At 45.1% G+C, this 19,546-nt stretch overlaps 1 protein-coding gene across 1 annotated transcript in view; it reads left to right on the top strand.

Annotated features, from left to right (window-relative positions):
- LOC123767096 (kinesin-like protein KIF14) overlaps nucleotides 1-19,546 on the top strand; it is a 474,367-nt gene that overhangs the window by 385,357 nt on the left and 69,464 nt on the right. Inside the window, 1 exon segment of the mRNA XM_045756600.2 lies at nucleotides 5,793-5,934. Within this exon segment, the coding sequence (XP_045612556.2) occupies nucleotides 5,793-5,934 (142 nt within the window).

The following is a 19,546-nucleotide window of genomic DNA, read 5'->3' as shown; positions in this document are numbered from 1 at the left end:
ATTACAACAATCCTGCTATTATCACAACCCTGGTTATTTATATCACAGTCATTGGTCATCTGTAATATTGTCATCGCTAAATAATAACAATTATATATTTATTTTGACATTTTTCGGCGATGCTGTGGTCACAAGCTGAACATCAATGCTGTTCGCTCATGCTGCGTGCGCCGGCCTTGGTTGCTCCAACAGTACTGTGCCTCTCACACCTGAGAATATTGCCCACGATTTTTTTTTTAAATGGCATCTGTTTACAAGAGCCCTGAGGAAGCTACTGTGAACCCCGTGTAGCCGCGGGCCATTTGAATCAGGCCTGGCACCCTATGGCGTATATATACGCCATGCGCACCATGGGACATGTTACTCAGGGCGTATATATACGCCATGCGCAGTTTAAGGGTTAAAGTGTAGTGCCTCGCAGATATCAAGCCGCCTGCTATCGCTGTATCTATCGGTGATTTCCGTGTTTTTTGTTAAGACTTCTCTGGTGATGGTCTGGTTGTGGGAAGAGATTATATGTTCCTTAATGGAGCCCTGTTGCTTATGCATTGTTAATCGCCTGGAAAGAGATGTTGTTGTCTTGCCTATATACTGAATTCTTTGAGGCTTACAGTCCCCAAGTGGGCAATTGAAGGCATAGACGACATTGGTCTCTTTTAAAGCGTTCTGCTTTGTGTCTGGAGAGTTTCTCATGAGTACGTTGGCCGTTTTCTTGGTTTTATAGTACAGTGGTACCTCGGAATGCGAGTTTTTCGGAATACGAGCAGGATTTCCTCGGAAAATATGTCTTGGAAGGCGAGGGTTACCTCGGGACGCGAGTTTGTTGATACGCGTACAGGGTGACCTAGCGCGTGGTGGTTCGGTGATCGTCGCCCCTCTGCCCCTCCGCCCCTCAGTTTACCATTGTCTCGCGCCCAGTGACTACCCCACATAAATTCTTCACCCGAATTTTCAGTGTTTTGTTGGATTTTTGGTCATTTGACTATTCAATTTGTTATTATATATCTCACCATGGGTCCCAAGAAAGCCAGTGGTAAGGATCAAGGCCAGAAAGCCTATGTGAGGATGACAATAGAGGAGAAACAAGAGATCATTCGGAAGCATGAGAATGGTACACATGTTGTTGAACTTTGTAGGCAGTACAACAAAGCCACATCAACAATATGCACTATACTTAAGAAGAAAAATGAGATTATGGGTGCTAAAGTGGCAAAAGGAGTAAGAACAATAATGAAACAAAGACCACAAATACTTGAAGTGGAAAAGTTGTTATTATTTTGGATACACGACAAGGAGTTAAGGGGTGATTTGGAGGCCATTATTTGTGAGAAAGCCAGGGTATTGCACGAAGACCTTGTAAAGAAAACCCCTGCAACGAGTGATGCAGATACGAAAGAGTTTAAGGCAAGCAGGGGTTGGTTTGAAAAATTTAAAGAAGTGGTATCCATAGTGTTACAAGGCATGGGGAGGCAGCCAGCTTAGACAAACCAGCCGCTGGACGATTTATTGAGGAATTTAAAGAGTTTGCAGAGGCTGAGGGATACCTACCGCAACAAGTGTTTAATTGTGACGAAACAGGACTGTTTTGGAAAAGAATGCCTAAGAGGACATACATTACCAAGGAGGAAAAATCCTTGCCCGGACACAAGCCTATGAAAGATAGGTTTACGCTTGTGCTGTGTTCAAATGCGAGTGGCGATTTGAAAATTAACCCCTTGCTAGTGTATTATTCTGAAAATCCAAGGGTTTTCAAACAATATAAAGTGCAGAAAACCCATTTGTGTGTGATGTGGAAGTCTAATAAAAAAGCATGGGTGACTAGGCTTATTTTTTCGGAGTGGGTGAATGAAGTGCTGTGCCCTGCCATAGAAAAATATCTGCAGGAGAAACATTTGCCACTCAAAGCCGTGCTTCTCCTCGACAATGCTCCTGCTCATCCTCCAGGCTTGGAAGATGATTTGTTGCCCAGATACAATAAATTCCTCAGTTAAATTCCTTCCTCCTAACACCACTCCTCTAATTCAGCCTATAGACCAGAAAATCATAGCGAATTTTAAGAAACTTTATGAAAGGGCACTTTTCCGGAAATGTTTTGAAGTGACTGAAGCCACAAACCTCACCCTCAAAGAGTTTTGGAAACGGCATTTTAACATTTGTAGTGCTTTAAAACGCGTTGACAAAGCCTGGCAAGAAGTGACTCAAAGAACCCTGATCTCTGGCTGGAGAAAATTGTGGCCTGAATGTGTGAGAGAACTAGACCGTGAGGGGTTTGAGCCTGTAAATGATGTGCCTATTGTTGAGGAAATTGTTACTCTAGGCCAGCAAATGGGCTTGGAATTGGATGGTGATGATGAGGAGTTGGTGGAAGAACACAACAAAGGACTGACCACCGATGAACTCCAAGCCCTTCAACAGGAACAGCAAGACAACACAGCGGATGATTCTACAGTGGAGGAGGAGGAGGCAGTAGCGAATGTCCCTTCTGCAGTAATTAAGAATGTGTGTCAGATGTGGGAAGAGATTCAAACAATTGTTGAAAAGACTCGCCCAGAGAAAGCTGTAGTAGGCCGTTGCCTTAATCTTTTCAATGACAATGTGATGCCTTACTACAGAGAGAGCTTGCGAAGAAGGGAAAAGCAAGCTTCCATGGACAGATTTGTGGTGAGGAAATCGAGCAGTGAGCCTCATCCAGGACCTAGTGGCACTCAGATAAAACGTGCCAGGGAGAGCACACCAGAAAGGTCCTCACTGCCTGATGTGATAATGGAAGGGGACTCCCTTTCCAAACAGTAACTCCTCTCCTCCTCCCCTCTCCTCACCATCTTCCATACGCCTACAGCATTCAACAGCAAGATAAGTAATAACTTGAACATAGTTTTGTAGGTTTATTGAGATGAATTAGGTATAAAAATTTAGTTTGATGTGGGTTTTTTGGGGTAGTCAGGAACGGATTAATTCATTTTCCATTATTTCTTATGGGGAAATTAGCTTCGGAATACGAGTCGTCTCCAGGAACGAATTAAACTCTTTAACTTAGGTATGCCTGTAAATCGTCAATTGTATCTTTTGATTTATGTCTGTAGGGATAACGTTTCTATTAACAATATCTTTCAGGACCCTTTCTTCCGTTTTATGAGCTGTGGAAAAGAAGTTCCTGTAAAATAGTCTAATAGGGGGTACAGGTGTTGTGTTAGTTGTCTCTTCAGAGGTTGCATGGCGTTTCACCTTCCTTCTTATGATGTCTTTAACGAAACCATTGGAGAAGCCGTTGTTGACTAGGACCTGCCTTACCCTACAGAGTTCTTCATCGACTTGCTTCCATCCTGAGCTGTGGCTGAGAGCACAGTCGACATAAGCGTTAACGATACTCCTCTTCTACCTGTCTGGTCAGTCACTGTTGGCATTGAGGCACATTCCTATGTTTGTTTCCTTAGTGTAGACTGCAGTGTGGATACCTCCACTCCTTTCCATGACTGTTACATCTAGAAAGGGCAGCTTCCCATCCTTCTCCATCTCGTAAGTGAAACGCAACACAGAATTCCGCTCAAATGCCTCCTTCAGCTCCTACAGATGTCTGACATCAGGTACCTGTGTAAAAATGTCGTCAACATACCTGCAGTATATGGCCGGTTTCAAGTTCATGTCGACTAAGACCTTTTGCTCGATGGTACCCATGTAGAAGTTCGCAAACAGGACACCTAGGGGAGAACCCATGGCGACCCCATCTACTTGCTTATACATGTGCCCATCCGGGCTCAAGAAGGGTGCCTCTTTAGTACAAGCTTGGAGTAGTTTCCTTAGAATGTTTTCTGGTATGTCAAGAGGAGTACAGGCCGGATCACGATACACTCTGTCCGCTATCATCCCGATTGTTTCATCCACAGGTACGTTTCATAAACAGTGATTCTACGTCCAACGAGGCTCTTGTCCCTGTGGGCCGTGTTCCCTGCAGTAAGTCAACAAATTCCTTTGGAGACTTCAGGCTGAAGGCACAAGGGACATAAGGAGTCAGCAAGCCATTGAGTCGCTTCGCCAGTCTGTACGTGGGTGTGGGTATCTGGCTGATGATTGGCCGAAGTGGGTTTCCACTTCGTGGAAACCCACTTCGGGTTTTGCAAGGCACTGGGTTTTGTGGGTTTTGCGAGGCATCAATCATCAGCTCTTGCCGGCAGCTTCTGGGTGTTGGCCTTTTTGTTCTTTTGTGAATATCTCTTCTCTTCACACTGTCTCGGCACTCCTAGTTTTCCTGGGAGCGATTTTGCTCCTCCTAATGAGTCTTTTCGCTCCTGCCCTTCTGCGGGATATTGGTGCGGGGCGGCTCCTTATGCGAGTTCCTTCCCTGTCAGCTGCACTTGTGGAGGTGGTCTTGCACACTTGTGGCATTTTCGTTTTGGTCCTGCGTTTTCTTTTCCCTCCTGGGGCTGTCATAGGATTGGCTTGCGGAGGATGTAGAGGCGCTTGGGGCCGTTCCAGGGTCTGGCACCTTGGTGTCTGCTGCTAGCTTTCGGTATCGATATTCCTTCTGCGCCGTTTCGCAGGTTGTATCGTGCGTTGTTACACCTCCGGCCTGCTTATACACTGTCTGTGTCGTCCTGGTCTTTGGACAGGGTGCTCTCCTGTTTTTCTTCTCCTTGGTGGTTGTGGCTCCTTGGGGTCAGGTTTGCTTTGCCTCGGTTTTCTTTTTGTGTTGGCATTCGCCTCTGGGGGCCGTGTGGCAGAGCTTCTTGCTCTTCTCAGGCGCAGTGGTTTTTGGCTCCTATTGTCGTGATCATAGGTTTTCTTCGTCTGCGGCCGTTCTCCCTTTTTTCTGGCGAATGCTATACCTTGGGTTGTTGTCTCGACTTCGTGTTGTGGAGTGATTCTCCGACCGCCTCCCGGGTATGTCCCCTTGTTTTTTAGGTAGTCTTTGGTGAGGTAGCTCCGGGGAGCCGTAGGGGCTCCCCCCAGAGAACCAGCGTTGAATGTAATGAAACGCCATTTTCTGGGTGAGTCCCAGAGGCTCCCCGGCACCCTCCCGCCTTCCGGTCGGCGGGTTTTTCACGGTTTTGATATCCAGCCTCAGAACTGGGGCGGGGATCGCCGGCGCGGGGGTCTGGGGCTCCCCCTTCCCCCTCCCGGGGAGGGGGGAGCTGCGCAAACATGCGGCGCAGCTCGTGTTACGTCATGGTTGTTAGTTCGTTTTCCTGGTGGAGTTCTGTCCACTCGTTTGTCGATTTTTGTTGTTTAACCAGAATAGGGGTTTGTTTTGTGGCGCTTGCCTTTCTGGGTGCCTGTCCCGGTCGATGGCAGATATAGAATGCTCCAAATCACATGTGCATTTCTATGGGCCATTGCTCCCCGTGCCTCTCTGAGGGGGCCAGGTTCTGGCTCGTGGTCCCCGGTAGGCCTAGAACTCCACCCACATCGACTGATGTAAAGTAGTTAGGGTATCCATATCAGCCATGGATAGCTCCGGAGAGCCTCCGGTACTCGCCCACAAAATGGCGTTTCATTACATTAAACGCTGTTTTTTTTATACTATTAATAAATTTAATCAATAATTTATACATATTATTTCCAGTAAAAGAAATCCAATAATTTATGAATTATCTAGTCAATGCTGATGCAGGATGTGATGAAATGTCGAATGTATTAAATCAGGGTTGTTAATCTAATCATATACAGTATACTGTACTAGGATGAAAATGGAATTTTCAGTCTTATTAAAAAAAATGAGATTTTTGAGGAAAGAAAATACCAGTTTTATAGTGGTATTTTTATCTAAATATCTAAATTGTATTTTTATCCAATAGGGTGCAAAGAATGAAGTTGATAGCCTGTTGGAAGAAGAGAGTTGCATATTGGCATCACTTACCCAAGCCCTTGTGGCTGATATTGCAAAACTGGCACTTTTTGCTTCAGTACCTGTACCAACAAGCACAAAATTAAAACCAGGTAAGAGCAAATGTATTACTCTTATTTCTGATGCATGCTTTGCTTTAAAAGTTCACCATGCTTGAGATGGTGGCCACATAAAGGATCATCTCTCAGGCTGACACCTTTCAAATGTTTAGCTTTTAATAGAACACTCAAAATATTTAGGTTGGTTATGACAGCACGTACACGACACTTCCTTATACATGGACGTGTGAAAAGAGTGAGGATTGTCCTGGTATGTATACTAATGTGGGGAAATAAACATCTAGACTAGAAAGGTAGCAGTAATTGAAAACAAGACTGAATTGGAAAATGTTATATATAATGAGGGTCTTGTTCAACTGTAGAAAATGTGGCAGATCATCAGTTGGGGCTGCATTGAGGGCAACCAGAGAAGGTGACCATCAGTGAGAAAATTCAGTGCTAGTGTGTGACAAATAACCAAAGGAATCGAAATGTAAGGCATGTGTGAATATGTGTAGATAATTTAGTTTTGTCATAAACAGTTTACTTCAACTTACAGATGAATAAGAAATTACAATTGAATAATGACTATTTCCAGAAATGGTTTTATATGCAATTGTAAAGTCTATGAAATTCATATTGCCATATACATAACATGCATGATATGAATTAATTGTAATGAGAATACACTTGGGAGACAAAACAAAAGGGTTCACTGGTGATGCGCGCATACACACCTGCCAGCAAAAATATGATACAATTACAATAATTTTTCATTCCAATTAATTCCAACCACATAACAATCACTATGGCAGGATTTGCCAGTCTGATCTCTTTATTAAATTATTGTTTTAACAAGACATTGTTTACATTATTGTTTGTGCTGGTAGACATGGTTAAAGATAGACAGGGTTCAGGGTTCTGGTACTATGTACAGTTGGGTTTGTTTTCACCTCACAATCCAGAATTCCGGGGTCGAATCCCAGGCAGGATAAAAATGGTCTGACGCATTTCCTATTGCCGAATGCATTTCCTATCACCCATTCACCTAGCAGTAAATTGGTACCTATGAGTTAGTCAGCTTGTTGTGGGATTGCATCCTTACCTTGAGGTTACCTTGAGGTGCTTCCAGGGCTTAGCGTCCCTGCAGCCCGGTCGTCGACCAGGCCTCCTGTTTGCTGGACTGATCAACCTGGCTGTTAGACGCGGCTGCTCGCAGCCTGACGTATGAGTCACAGCCTGGTTGATCAGGTATCCTTTGGAGGTGCTTATCCAGTTCTCTCTTGAACACTGTGAGGGGTCGGTCAGTTATGCCCCTTATGTGTAGTGGAAGCGTGTTGAACAGTCTCGGGCCTCTGATGTTGATAGTGTTCTCTCTCAGAGTACCTGTTGCACCTCTGCTTTTCAACGGGGGTATTCTGCACATCCTGCCATGTCTTCTGGTCTCGTGTGATGTTATTTCTGTGTGCAGGTTTGGGACCAACCCCTCAATTATTTTCCATGTGTAAATTATTATGTATCTCTCCCGCCTGCGCTCAAGGGAGTACAGATTTAGGCTCTTTAGTCGGTCCCAGTAATTTAGATGTTTTACTGAGTGGATTCTAGCAGTAAAGGATCTCTGCACGCTCTCCAGGTCAGCAATTTCTCCAGCTTTGAAAGGGGCTGTCATTGTGCAGCAGTACTCCACTAGAGAGCACAAGCGTTTTGAAAAGTATCATCATCGGTATAGCATCTCTAGTGTGAAAAGTTCTTGTTATCCAACCTGTCATCTTTCTTGCAGTTGTGACGGCTACTTTATTGTGTTCTTTAACCCTTACACTGCTCAGGGGTCCTGGGGACATTTACACCCCTGTGCGCAAGAAAAAAAATTCAAATTTTTTTTTCGTCTTCTAAACATGTTAACACTTTCGCCCGGGCATGACGCAGCATTGCGTCATCCGTTTACTGTCAGTAATGCCGGGGATGACGCAGCATTGCGTCATCCACTTTAAATAATCGCTAAAAATCAGGTTTTTATCCGATTTTTTTGGGACTGGTTTTAAAATGCGCGCCGATGTCTTCCCATTTTCTTTGTTGAGCCTCGTGGCCCTCAGGCGGCTTGGCACACGCCGTGGGCCCATTGTTTTCGCTCCACTGTTGTGACCAATGTCGCCTCCCCTTGCATCTCAAACGTGTGAACATTTCGGCTATTTTCCGTGTCTATATTTCTTACTGCGGCTTTAGAAACTATCTACACTTACTCCACGCTGGATAGTGATCATGAACAAGGCCCTTCCAGGAAGAAAATTGCGAAAGAAAGGCTTGAAAAGGGCGGGAATTGGGAGTGTAGCTGGAAGGCATCTGAGCGCTCGCTTGTGGCTAATGCGTGGCCCGTCTTCAACTCGTCGGCGGTTGGAGCGTGACCAGGTTTTTTATTTTATATGATAATGTTCATCTAGAGAATTCTATTGCGAACCCAATAAGACAAAAATGAAAGACCTAGGACGAAAATTGAGGTGACCAGAGTGAAAATAGTGAAAACATTTTATCGCGTTTGCGGCTCCTGGGTAACTCGTTCGCACTTTCTCTGTTTGCTGCGGGTAATTAGCCGGGCTTTTGGAGTTTATATGCATTTAGTGCTGTAGAGAATTCTATTGCGAACACAATGATACAAAATTTAATCTCGTAGGACGAGAATTAAGGTGACAAAGTTGAAGAGAGTATACACTTTTCAGAATTTACGCGCGCTCGCATGACACCCTGGGTCCCATATCGCACAGTTGAGGGGTGGTGCGCGGGGTACGCCAAAGTGTTAATTTGTGTCCCCTGAGCACGGGAAAAATAAAAAAAAAATCGTAGGTGACATATTTTGGGCGCAATTGACAGAAGTAGTCTGGCAAAAAGTGGGCGTTGACAGAGCGGTCGTCAGAGCCGGTCAGCGTCACCAGCACTGACAGGTGGGAGTTGCCACAAAGATATTATTACCTAATTGTTTCAATGTCTCCGATTGATTTTTTCTTAGTTTTTTTGCAGTAATATTATTCAATAGTGTGTATTGTAATATATTTATATAATAAAAGTGGTGAATAATCGCTATACTCAAAAGTATGGTGTGCATATTAGTGATTCAATTATTATGTTTATAAAACAATAAACAAATAGTTTTGCTGCTATTACACTCTATACACAGGTTATATATAAGTATCTGCATGTTTTGGTTACCATAACGAACCACTAAGTTGGTATTGAGAGTTGAAAAGCAACGAAGAGTTACCACCACACACCAGCCAGCCACTCGCTGCCACTCCCTCAACACACGCACTAAACTTTCTTCCCCAACAATACCATTTGTGGTGTTATTACACTATATACAGACGTTACATATTAGTATGTATATATTTTAGTCACCACAACTGTACAGCTAAGCTGATATAGTTAGTTCAGGCACTAAGAGTCGTCGCTATACACAGATGGCGGCTGGTGGCTCCCTCACTCATTCAAGGTCACACACACTAAACTTTCTCCCCCAACAATACTGTTTGCAGTGTTATTACCCTATATACACATATTATATATAAGTATCTACATGTTTTACGCACCGTAACTGTACACCTAAGCTTGTAGTGCGCCCAAAGAGCATAGTGGCCACCCTCTAAACAGCTACACAAATCGTGCAGACGACGTCACCTCCGTCACCCATGTGGCTCCTCCCAGCATAATCCTTTTGCTGTTATTACACTAATACACACATTATATATAAGTATCTACATTTGTCTTCACCATAGAGAACCACTGACCTGGTATGGTGAATGCAAACAATAACAGGTAGCCACACAGTCAGTAAACGATGCTGTCTCCCTCCGTCTCTCAGCATCACTCCTCCCACAGCACTAATTATTACAACAATCCTGCTATTATCACAACCCTGGTTATTTATATCACAGTCATGGGTCATCTGTAATATTGTCATCGCTAAATAATAACAATTATATATTTATTTTGGCATTTTTCGGCGATGCTGTGGTCACAAGCTGAACAGCAATGCTGTTCGCTCATGCTGCGTGCGCCGGCCTTGGTTGCTCCAACAGTACTGTGCCTCTCACACCTGAGAATATTGCCCACGATTTTTAAAAAAAATGGCGTTTGTTTACAAGAGCCCTGAGGAAGCTACTGTGAACACTGTGTAGCCGCGGGCCACTTGAATCGGGCCTGGCACCCTATGGCGTATATATATACGCCATGCGCACCGTGGGACATGTTACTCAGGGCGTATATATATGCCATGCGCAGTTTAAGGGTTAAAGGTAAGGTCTTCCGACATGAGTACACCCAGATCCTTTACATTGCCTTTTCGTTCTATGTTATGATTTGCCTGAGTTTTGTACGTGGTTTCCGTTTTTATATTTTCAATTTTTCTGTAGCGCATGAGCTGGAACTTATCCTCGTTAAACACCATATTATTTTCTGTAGCCCATAGAAAGAACTGATCTACATCTGATTGGAGGTTTGCCGTGTCCTCTATGTTGCCAACTCTCATGAAAATCCTAGTGTCATCTGCAAAGGATGATACAGTGCTATAGGTTGTGTTCTGGTCTATGTCCGATATGAGGATGAGAAAAAGTACTGGAGCAAGCACAGTACCCTGGGGAACTGAGCTCTTTACGGTTGATGGGCTGGATTTTATTTTGTTGACTATTACACATTGGGTTCTGTTAGTCAGGAAATTGTAGATCCATCTGCCTATTTTCCCGGTAATTCCTTTTGAACGCATTTTATGTGCAATAACACCATGGTCACATTTATCAAAAGCTTTTGCGAAATCTGTGTAAATTACATCAGCGTTTTGTTTGTCTTCCATAGCATCTAATGCCATATCATAGTGGTCCAACAACTGCGACAGGCAAGAGCGCCCTTTTCTGAAACCATGTTGTCCGGGGTTATGGAGATGCTGTGATTCCATGTATTTTGGGATCTTACTTAGCGCACTCTCAAAAAATTTTATGATGTGCGACGTTAGTGCTATCGGTCTGTAATTTTTTGCCTCTGCCTTATTTCCTCCTTTATGGAGTGGTGCTATCTCTGCTGTTTTTAGTATATCAGGGATAACGCCAGTATCTAGGCTGTCTCTCCACAGAATGTGAAGGGCCTGCGATAGTGGTTTTTTACAGTTCTTGATGAATATGGAGTTCCAAGAATCCGGGCGTGGTGCAGAGTGCATAGGCATACTGTTTATGGCTTCTTCAAAATCTAGTGGGGATAGGGCGATGTCTGATATATGATTTGATGTTTTTATCATATCCATGAAAAATTCATTTGGGTTATCAATCTTTAGTGCGTTTAATGGCTCGCTGAAAACAGAGTCGTACTGCTTCCTCAGTAACTCGCTCATTTCTTTGTTGTCATTGGTGAAAGTTCCATCTCCCTTTCGCAGGGGCCCGATGTGGTTTTTGATCTTGATTTTGCATAGGAGAAAAAATATTTAGGATTTCTTTCTATTTCACTGATGGCCTTTTGCTCTCTTTGTCTCTCCTGGGTTTTGTATGATTCATTGTAGCTCGAGTTCAATTGTTTCTATTTCTCTACCTAACCTTCTTCGCCGTTCTTGAGATAGGGTGTGACTCTCAAGTTGTTTCGCGATTCGTTTTCTTCGCCTATATAGGGAACGACGTTCCCGTTCCAATCTGCATCTCTCACTCTTTTTTCTTAGGGGTATGCGGTTTGAACATATTTCTAGTGCTACTGAGCTTATTTTTTCCAGGCACTGGTTCAGGTTTGCATTTTCTAGCTGTTCTTCCCAGTTAATTTCTGGGAAGTCCTGGTTTATTTGCTCCCAGTTTACCTGTTTATTATTGAAGTTGAATTTGCTGAAATCTCCTCCACCGGGAATCTGGACTGGTTTTGAAGGCCCATTCCCTATGGTTGTCAGAACTTCAATTAAGGTTTGATCTGAGTAACAGGTATTTGTAATCATTATGTTCCCGATCAATTCATCATTATTAGTGAAAATGAGGCCCAGCGTGTTCTCCTTCCTACTTGGTTCTACTATTTGCTGGTTTAAGGCAAACCTATCGCACATCCGTAGCAGGTCATTTGCATGTGCCTGTTCATTTAGGCTACCTTGAGGTGCTTCCGGGGCTTAGTGTCCCCCGCGGCCCGGTCGTCGACCAGGCCTCCTGGTTGCTGGACTGATCAACCAGGCTGTTAGACGCGGCTGCTCGCAGCCTGACGTATGAGTCACAGCCTGGTTGATCAGGTATCCTTTGGAGGTGCTTATCCAGTTCTCTCTTGAACACTGTGAGGGGTTTGCCAGTTATGCCCCTTATGTGTAGTGGAAGCGTGTTGAACAGTCTCGGGCCTCTGATGTTGATAGAGTTCTCTCTCAGAGTACCTGTTGCACCTCTGCTTTTCAACGGGGGTATTCTGCACATCCTGCCATGTCTTCTGGTCTCATGTGGTGTTATTTCTGTGTGCAGGTTTGGAACCAGCCCCTCAATTATTTTCCACGTGTAAATTATTATGTATCTCTCCCGCCTGCGCTCAAGGGAGTACAGATTTAGGCTCTTTAGTCGGTCCCTGTAATTTAGATGTTTTACTGAGTGGATTCTAGCAGTAAAGGATCTCTGCACGCTCTCCAGGTCAGCAATTTCTCCAGCTTTGAAAGGGGCTGTCATTGTGCAGCAGTACTCCACTCTAGAGAGCACAAGCGTTTTGAAAAGTATCATCATCGGTATAGCATCTCTAGTGTGAAAAGTTCTTGTTATCCAACCTGTCATTTTTCTTGCAGTTGTGACGGCTACTTTATTGTGTTCTTTAAAGGTAAGGTCTTCCGACATGAGTACACCCAGGTCCTTTACATTGCCTTTTCGTTCTATGTTATGATTTGCCTGCGTTTTGTACGTGGTTTCTGTTTTTATATTTTCAATTTTTCCGTAGCGCATGAGCTGAAACTTATCCTCGTTGAATACCATATTATTTTCTGTAGCCCATAGAAAGACCTGATCTACATCTGATTGGAGGTTTGCCGTGTCCTCTATGTTGCCAACTCTCATGAAAATCCTAGTGTCATCTGCAAAGGATGATACAGTGCTATAGGTTGTGTTCTGGTCTATGTCCGATATGAGGATGAGAAAAAGTACTGGAGCAAGCACAGTACCCTGGGGGACTGAGCTCTTCACGGTTGATGGGCTGGATTTTATTTTGTTGACTATTACACATTGGGTTCTGTCAGTCAGGAAATTGTAGATCCATCTGCCTATTTTCCCGGTAATTCCTTTTGAACGCATTTTATGTGCAATAACACCATGGTCACATTTATCAAAAGCTTTTGCGAAATCTGTGTAAATTACATCAGCGTTTTGTTTGTCTTCCATAGCATCTAATGCCATATCATAGTGGTCCAGCAATTGCGACAGGCAAGAGCGCCCTGTTCTGAAACCATGTTGTCCGGGGTTATGGAGATGCTGTGATTCCATGTATTTTGTGATCTTACTTCTTAGCACTCTCTCAAAAATTTTTATGATGTGCGATGTTAGTGCTATCGGTCTGTAATTTTTTGCCTCTGCCTTATTTCCTCCTTTATGGAGTGGTGCTATCTCTGCTGTTTTTAGTATGTCAGGGATAACGCCAGTATCTAGGCTTTGTCTCCACAGAATGTGAAGGGCCTGCGATAGTGGTTTTTTACAGTTCTTGATGAATATGGAGTTCCAAGAATCCGGGCCTGGTGCAGAGTGCATAGGCATACTGTTTATGGCTTCTTCAAAATCTAGTGGGGATAGGGCGACGTCTGATATATGATTTGATGTTGGTATCATATCCATGAAAAATTCATTTGGGTTATCAATCTTTAGTGCATTTAATGGCTCACTGAAAACAGAGTCGTACTGCTTCCTCAGTAACTCGCTCATTTCTTTGTTGTCATCTGTGAAAGTTCCATCTCCCTTTCGCAGGGGCCCGATACTAGATGTGGTTTTTGATCTTGATTTTGCATAGGAGAAAAAATATTTCGGATTTCTCTCTATTTCACTGATGGCCTTTTGCTCTCTTTGCCTCTCCTGGGTTTTGTATGATTCTTGTAGCTTGAGTTCAATTGTTTCTATTTCTCTACCTAACCTTCTTCGCCGTTCTTGAGATAGGGTGCGACTCTCAAGTTGTTCCGCGATTCGTTTTCTTCGCCTATATAGGGAACGACGTTCCCGTTCCAATCTGCATCTCTTTCTCTTTTTTCTTAGGGGTATGCGGTTTGAACATATCTCTAGTGCTACTGAGCTTATTTTTTCCAGGCACTGGTTCAGGTTTGCATTTCCTAGCTGTTCTTCCCAGTTTATTTCTGTGAAGTCCTGGTTTATTTGTTCCCAGTTTATCCGTTTATTATTGAAGTTGAATTTGCTGAAATCTCCTCCACCGGGAATCTGGACTGGTTTTGAAGGTCCATTCCCCATGGTTGTCAGAACTTCAATTAAGTTGTGATCTGAGTAACAGGTATTTGTAATCATTATGTTCCCGATCAACTCATCATTATTAGTGAAAATGAGGTCCAGCGTGTTCTCCTTCCTAGTTGGTTCTACTATTTGCTGGTTTAAGGCAAACCTATCGCACATCCGTAGCAGGTCATTTGCATGTGCCTGCTCATTTAGGCTACTTCCTGGTATTCTTTCTGATATTACTGTATTAGCCAGGTGCTTCCATTTCAGGTGCCGTAGGTTGAAGTCCCCAAGCAGGATGATGTTCGGAGCTGGATTTGTGAGGTTTTCCAAGCAGTGCTCTATTTTCATTAGTTGGTCTTTAAACTGCTGAGGGTTTGCCTCCGGTGACTTATATACAAGGACAACAACTACATTTAGGATCTCTATTTTGACTATCAGCACTTCCACCATATCATTTGAGGTGTTTAGCAGCTCAGTACAGATGAGTGTGTCTTTGATGTAGAGGCTGACCCCACCCTGAAGCCGGTGTTTCCTATCACATCTGAAGAGATTGTAATCTGAGATCCATATTTCACCATCAAGGTAGTCCTTTGTGTGAGTTTCCGTTAGGGCTGCAAACACTGCATTTGCCTCATGAAGGAGACCATCTATAAAATGAACTTTGTTGGATTTGCGTGTTTTTATACCCTGGATGTTGGCAAATATAAATGATGTTATCGTGTTAGTGGAAGTGCTGGATGCTTTAATTGGTGTTAATATCCGAGGCTCTGGTAAGGAGGCCACTGTGTTTGCGTCCTCTCTAGCATTTGACCGAGTTGGTGGTAGAGTCTGGTCATTTTTAGCCATTCTTCTCCTCCTCCTCTTGCTAAAAAATTATCCCGGTTGATGGAGTAGTGGCTGTTTTCATAGTGGTAGTCTGTCGGTTTTATTCGCCTGGTACCTCTTATATGAAAAGCTGGGCATTCAGCATTGAAGCACTCTTTCCTGTCCAAAGAGTTCTTGCAAATTTCTGGGTGAAAGAATTCACAGCTTTTGGTACATTTACCTGTATTGAGGAGGTTTCTGCACTTTCTAGGGTGATCGTGTGTACATGTTCCATTTATTCTTCCCGATTCCCCATGCTTACAGGTAGCCCATCTGTAATACCAACAGATTTTGGGGCCTTGTTTTATTTGTTTCCCTCTGCCAGGGACCGCACTCTGCTGCGGCGCCCCCGACACTGTGCCCTGCTCCGGGGCCTGTGACACTGCGCTCTGCTCCGGTGCCTGTGACACCGCGCTCTGCTCCGGTGCCTGTGACACCGCTCTCTGCTCCGGTGCCTGTGACACCGCGCTCTGCTCCGGTGCCTGTGACACCGCGCTCTGCTCCGGTACCTGTGGCACCGCGCACTGCTCAGGGGTCCCCGACTCCGTGCCCTGCTCAGGCATCCCCAACTCCGCGCCCTGCTCAGGCATCCCCGACTCCGCGCCCTGCTCAGGCATCCCCGACTCCGCGCCCTGCTCAGGCATCCCCGACTCCGCGCCCTGCTCAGGCATCCCCGACTCCGCGCCCTGCTCAGGCGCCGCTGCCACAGAGCTCTGTGCTACAGCTGGTTGTACCTTGGTGTCATGTACAGTTTGTTTGAAGACATTAGAAATTGCTATGCAGGCATTAATTAGTAATTCTCTGTTTTCGGCGGGAGTTTTATCCAGGATTTCCATCAATTTCAAAAAAGTTACATCATCCTTTTTGCAGAGCCAGTACACAGAGTGGTCACTGGGACCATTTCTCCTTGAATTGTTAGTCATGTTGGCACATTTTTTGTGTATGGCTGCTGAACAGAGTTGGCATTGAAAGCTCTGTTGGTAATCTACCTTCATGTTGCATTCTATGCACGTTTTTATCAAAGCCATTTTTTGAACACTTCTGTTCAGTGGTGATGGTCTTACAAGGTGGGGTGTTGACCGGTGGGGGAGTTGACCGCGGGTGTTGGCCGTGGGAGCTGGCCGTGGGTGTTGACCGTGGGTGTTTACCAACTTGAGATAGGCCTGGAAGAGGCTGTATGGACGGCCAGTGTTGCTACCACGTGTCGCACTCTTAATTTGTTTTGTTCACTTGTTAGATTACATTACTTGCATTTTCCCACTAGTTATCATACAGTAAAGGCGTCTAGTTTCTGTGTCTGGGCACTAGTTACCTGAGTACGTTACACTATTTGAAAGAATACACACACAAGAGGGTACTGGGGTGGGCCTACCTCCAAGTGGCCCTTGTTTACACACACACGACGGACTTATTTTGTGTGTAATTTGTTCACTTGATATTAGACTATGTTATCTTAATTTTTGTTATAATAGACACAGGTTTTGCATAGAGAGCTTAGCACTATGGGCACTGATTACTTGATGTTTCAATAGCGAGAGATGTGATTTATTGACGACTTGGCAACTATCGCCTAAGGCCTCCTGGCACCACGAGGGCAGCCTTGACTACACACGAAGTTCACTTATTTTTCCTTTAACACAAACGGTCGGATGGTAATCACTATGATATATTGCTTAATATGTTGAGACACACTTTAAAAGTTATCTGACTGTGTTTAGTTCCTGTATCACTGAAATGTCCCTAGTTATATATTGTTTTCCGCGGAGCTCGCACCGCGTGGCCCTTCCCCTCTCACACCCAAAACAATGGGTTTTACATTTGCCCAAACAGCCCAAAACATTTGGGCTACTTAATGGTATTCTTTCTGATATTACTGTATTAGCCAGGTGCTTCCATTTCAGGTGCCGTAGGTTGAAGTCCCCAAGCAGGATGATGTTCGGAGCTGGATTTGTGAGGTTTTCAAAGCAGTGTTCTATTTTCATTAGTTGGTCTTTAAACTCCTGAGGGTTTGCCTCCAGTGACTTATATACAAGGACAACAACTACATTTAGGATCTCTATTTTGACTATCAGCACTTCCACCATATCATTTGAGGTGTTTAGCAGCTCAGTACAGATGAGTGTGTCTTTGATGTAGAGGCTGACCCCACCCTGAAGCCGGTGTTTCCTATCACATCTGAAAAGATTGTACTCTGAGATCCATATTTCACCATCAAGGTAGTCCTTTGTGTGAGTTTCTGTTAGGGCTGCAAACACTGCATTTGCCTCATGAAGGAGACCATCTATAAAGTGAACTTTGTTGGATTTGCGTGTTTTTATACCCTGGATGTTGGCAAATATAAATGATGTTATCGTGTTAGTGGAAGTGCTGGATGCTTTACTTTGTGTTAATATCTGAGGCTCTGATAAGGAGGCCACTGTGTTTGCATCCTCTCTAGCATTTGACCGAGTTGGTGGTAGAGTCTGGTCATTTTTAGCCATTCGTCTCCTCCTCCTCTTGCTAAAAAATTATCCCGGTCGATGGAGTAGTGGCTGTTTTCATAGTGGTAGTCTGTCGGTTTTAATCGCCTGGTACCTCTTATATGAAAAGCTGGACATTCAGCATTGAAGCACTCTTTCCTGTCCAAAGAGTTCTTGCAAATTTCTGGGTGAAAGAATTCACAGCTTTTGGTACATTTACCTGTATTGAGGAGGTTTCTGCACTTTCTAGGGTGATCGTATTTACATGTTCCATTTGTTCTTCCCGATTGATTCCCCATGCTTACAGGTAGCCCATTTGTAATACCAACAGATTTTGGGGCCTTGTTTTGTTTGTTTCCATTTGCCAGGGACCGCACTCTGCTGCGGTGTCCCCGACACTGTGCTCTGCTGTGGGGCCTGTGACACCGCGCTCTGCTCCGGCGCCGTTGACACCGCGCTCTGCTCAGGGGTCCCCGACTCCGAGCTCCGCTTAGGGGTCCCCGACTCTGCGCCCTGCTCAGATGTCCCCGACTCCGCGCCCTGCTCACCCGTCCCTGACTCCGCGCTCTGCTCACGTGTCCCTGACTCCGCGCCCTGCTCAGGCATCCCTGACTCCGCGCCCTGCTCAGGCATCCCTGACTCCGCGCCCTGCTCAGGCATCCCTGACTCCGCGCCCTGCTCAGGCATCCCTGATTCCGCGCCCTGCTCAGGCATCCCTGACTCCGAGCCCTGCTCAGGCGCCGCTGCCACTGAGCTATGTGCCACATCTGGTTGTACCTTGGTGTCGTGTACAGTTTGTTTGAAGACATTAGGAATTGCTATGCAGGCATTAATTAGTAATTCTCTGTTTTCGGCGGGAGTTTTATCCAGGATTTCCATCATCTTCAAAAAAGTTACATCATCCTTTTTGCAGAGCCAGTACACAGAGTGGTCACTGGGACCATTTCTCCTTGAATTGTTAGTCATGTTGGCACATTTTTTGTGTATGGCTGCTGAACAGAGTTGGCATTGAAAGCTCTGTTGGTAATCTACCTTCATGTTGCATTCTATGCACGTTTTTATCAAAGCCATTTCTGGGGGGAGCCCCTACGGCTCCCCGGAGCTATCCATGGCTGATATGGATATCCTAACTATTTTGCATCAGTCGATGTGGGTGGAGTTCTAGGCCTACCGGGGACCACGAGCCAGAACCTGGCCCCCTCAGAGAGGCACGGGGAGCAATGGCCCATAGAAATGCACATGTGATTTGGAGCATTCTATATCTGCCATCGACCGGGACAGACACCCAGAAAGGTAAGCGCCACAAAACAAACCCCTATTCTGGTTAAACAACAAAAATTGACAAACGAGTGGACAGAACTCCCCCGAAACGAAAAGGTTAGTTCGTTAGGAAAACGAACTAACAAGCATGACGTCATGCGAGCCGCGCTGCATGTCTGCGCAGCTCCCCCCTCCCTGGGAGGGGGAAGGGGGAGCCCCAGACTCCCACGCCGGCGATCCCCGCCCCAGTTCCTCGGCTGATGGGATAATGCACAGTCGTGTGGCTCCAGCTCCAGTCTTGTCTCAGTGCTGTAACTTGTTTGCAGTGCTGCTCTTACGGTGGTCGTGTGAGCTGGGAGTAGTATTCTCAGGTACTCGGGCTGCATGTGCTTAGGGTCACCTTCCCTGAGTGCCCTGTAAGTACCGCCCTTGGGGCTTGGGGTTGCCTTCCACAAGTCACCTTGGGTCTACCTCTGTTGGCTTTTCGCTGTTTGGCATTTGGCCGCCCCGAGGGTTTGGGGGTTTCACTCCCTTATTTACCTTGGAGTAAGTGGTAGTTATCGCACTGGTGGGGCGCAGGGTACTGCGTAGCTAGTTTTCACCTATGACAGCGGCCGGCTCTGTTCCCTCTGGGTACGTTGTCCACTTGTGTGGTTTTTTCTTTTATTTTTGTCTGGTAGG

Source organism: Procambarus clarkii, chromosome 53 (genome assembly GCF_040958095.1).
Source record: "Procambarus clarkii isolate CNS0578487 chromosome 53, FALCON_Pclarkii_2.0, whole genome shotgun sequence".
Lineage (NCBI taxonomy): Eukaryota > Metazoa > Arthropoda > Malacostraca > Decapoda > Cambaridae > Procambarus > Procambarus clarkii.
Note: the sequence above shows the minus strand (reverse complement) of the source record. Positions and strands in the feature narration are given on the sequence as shown.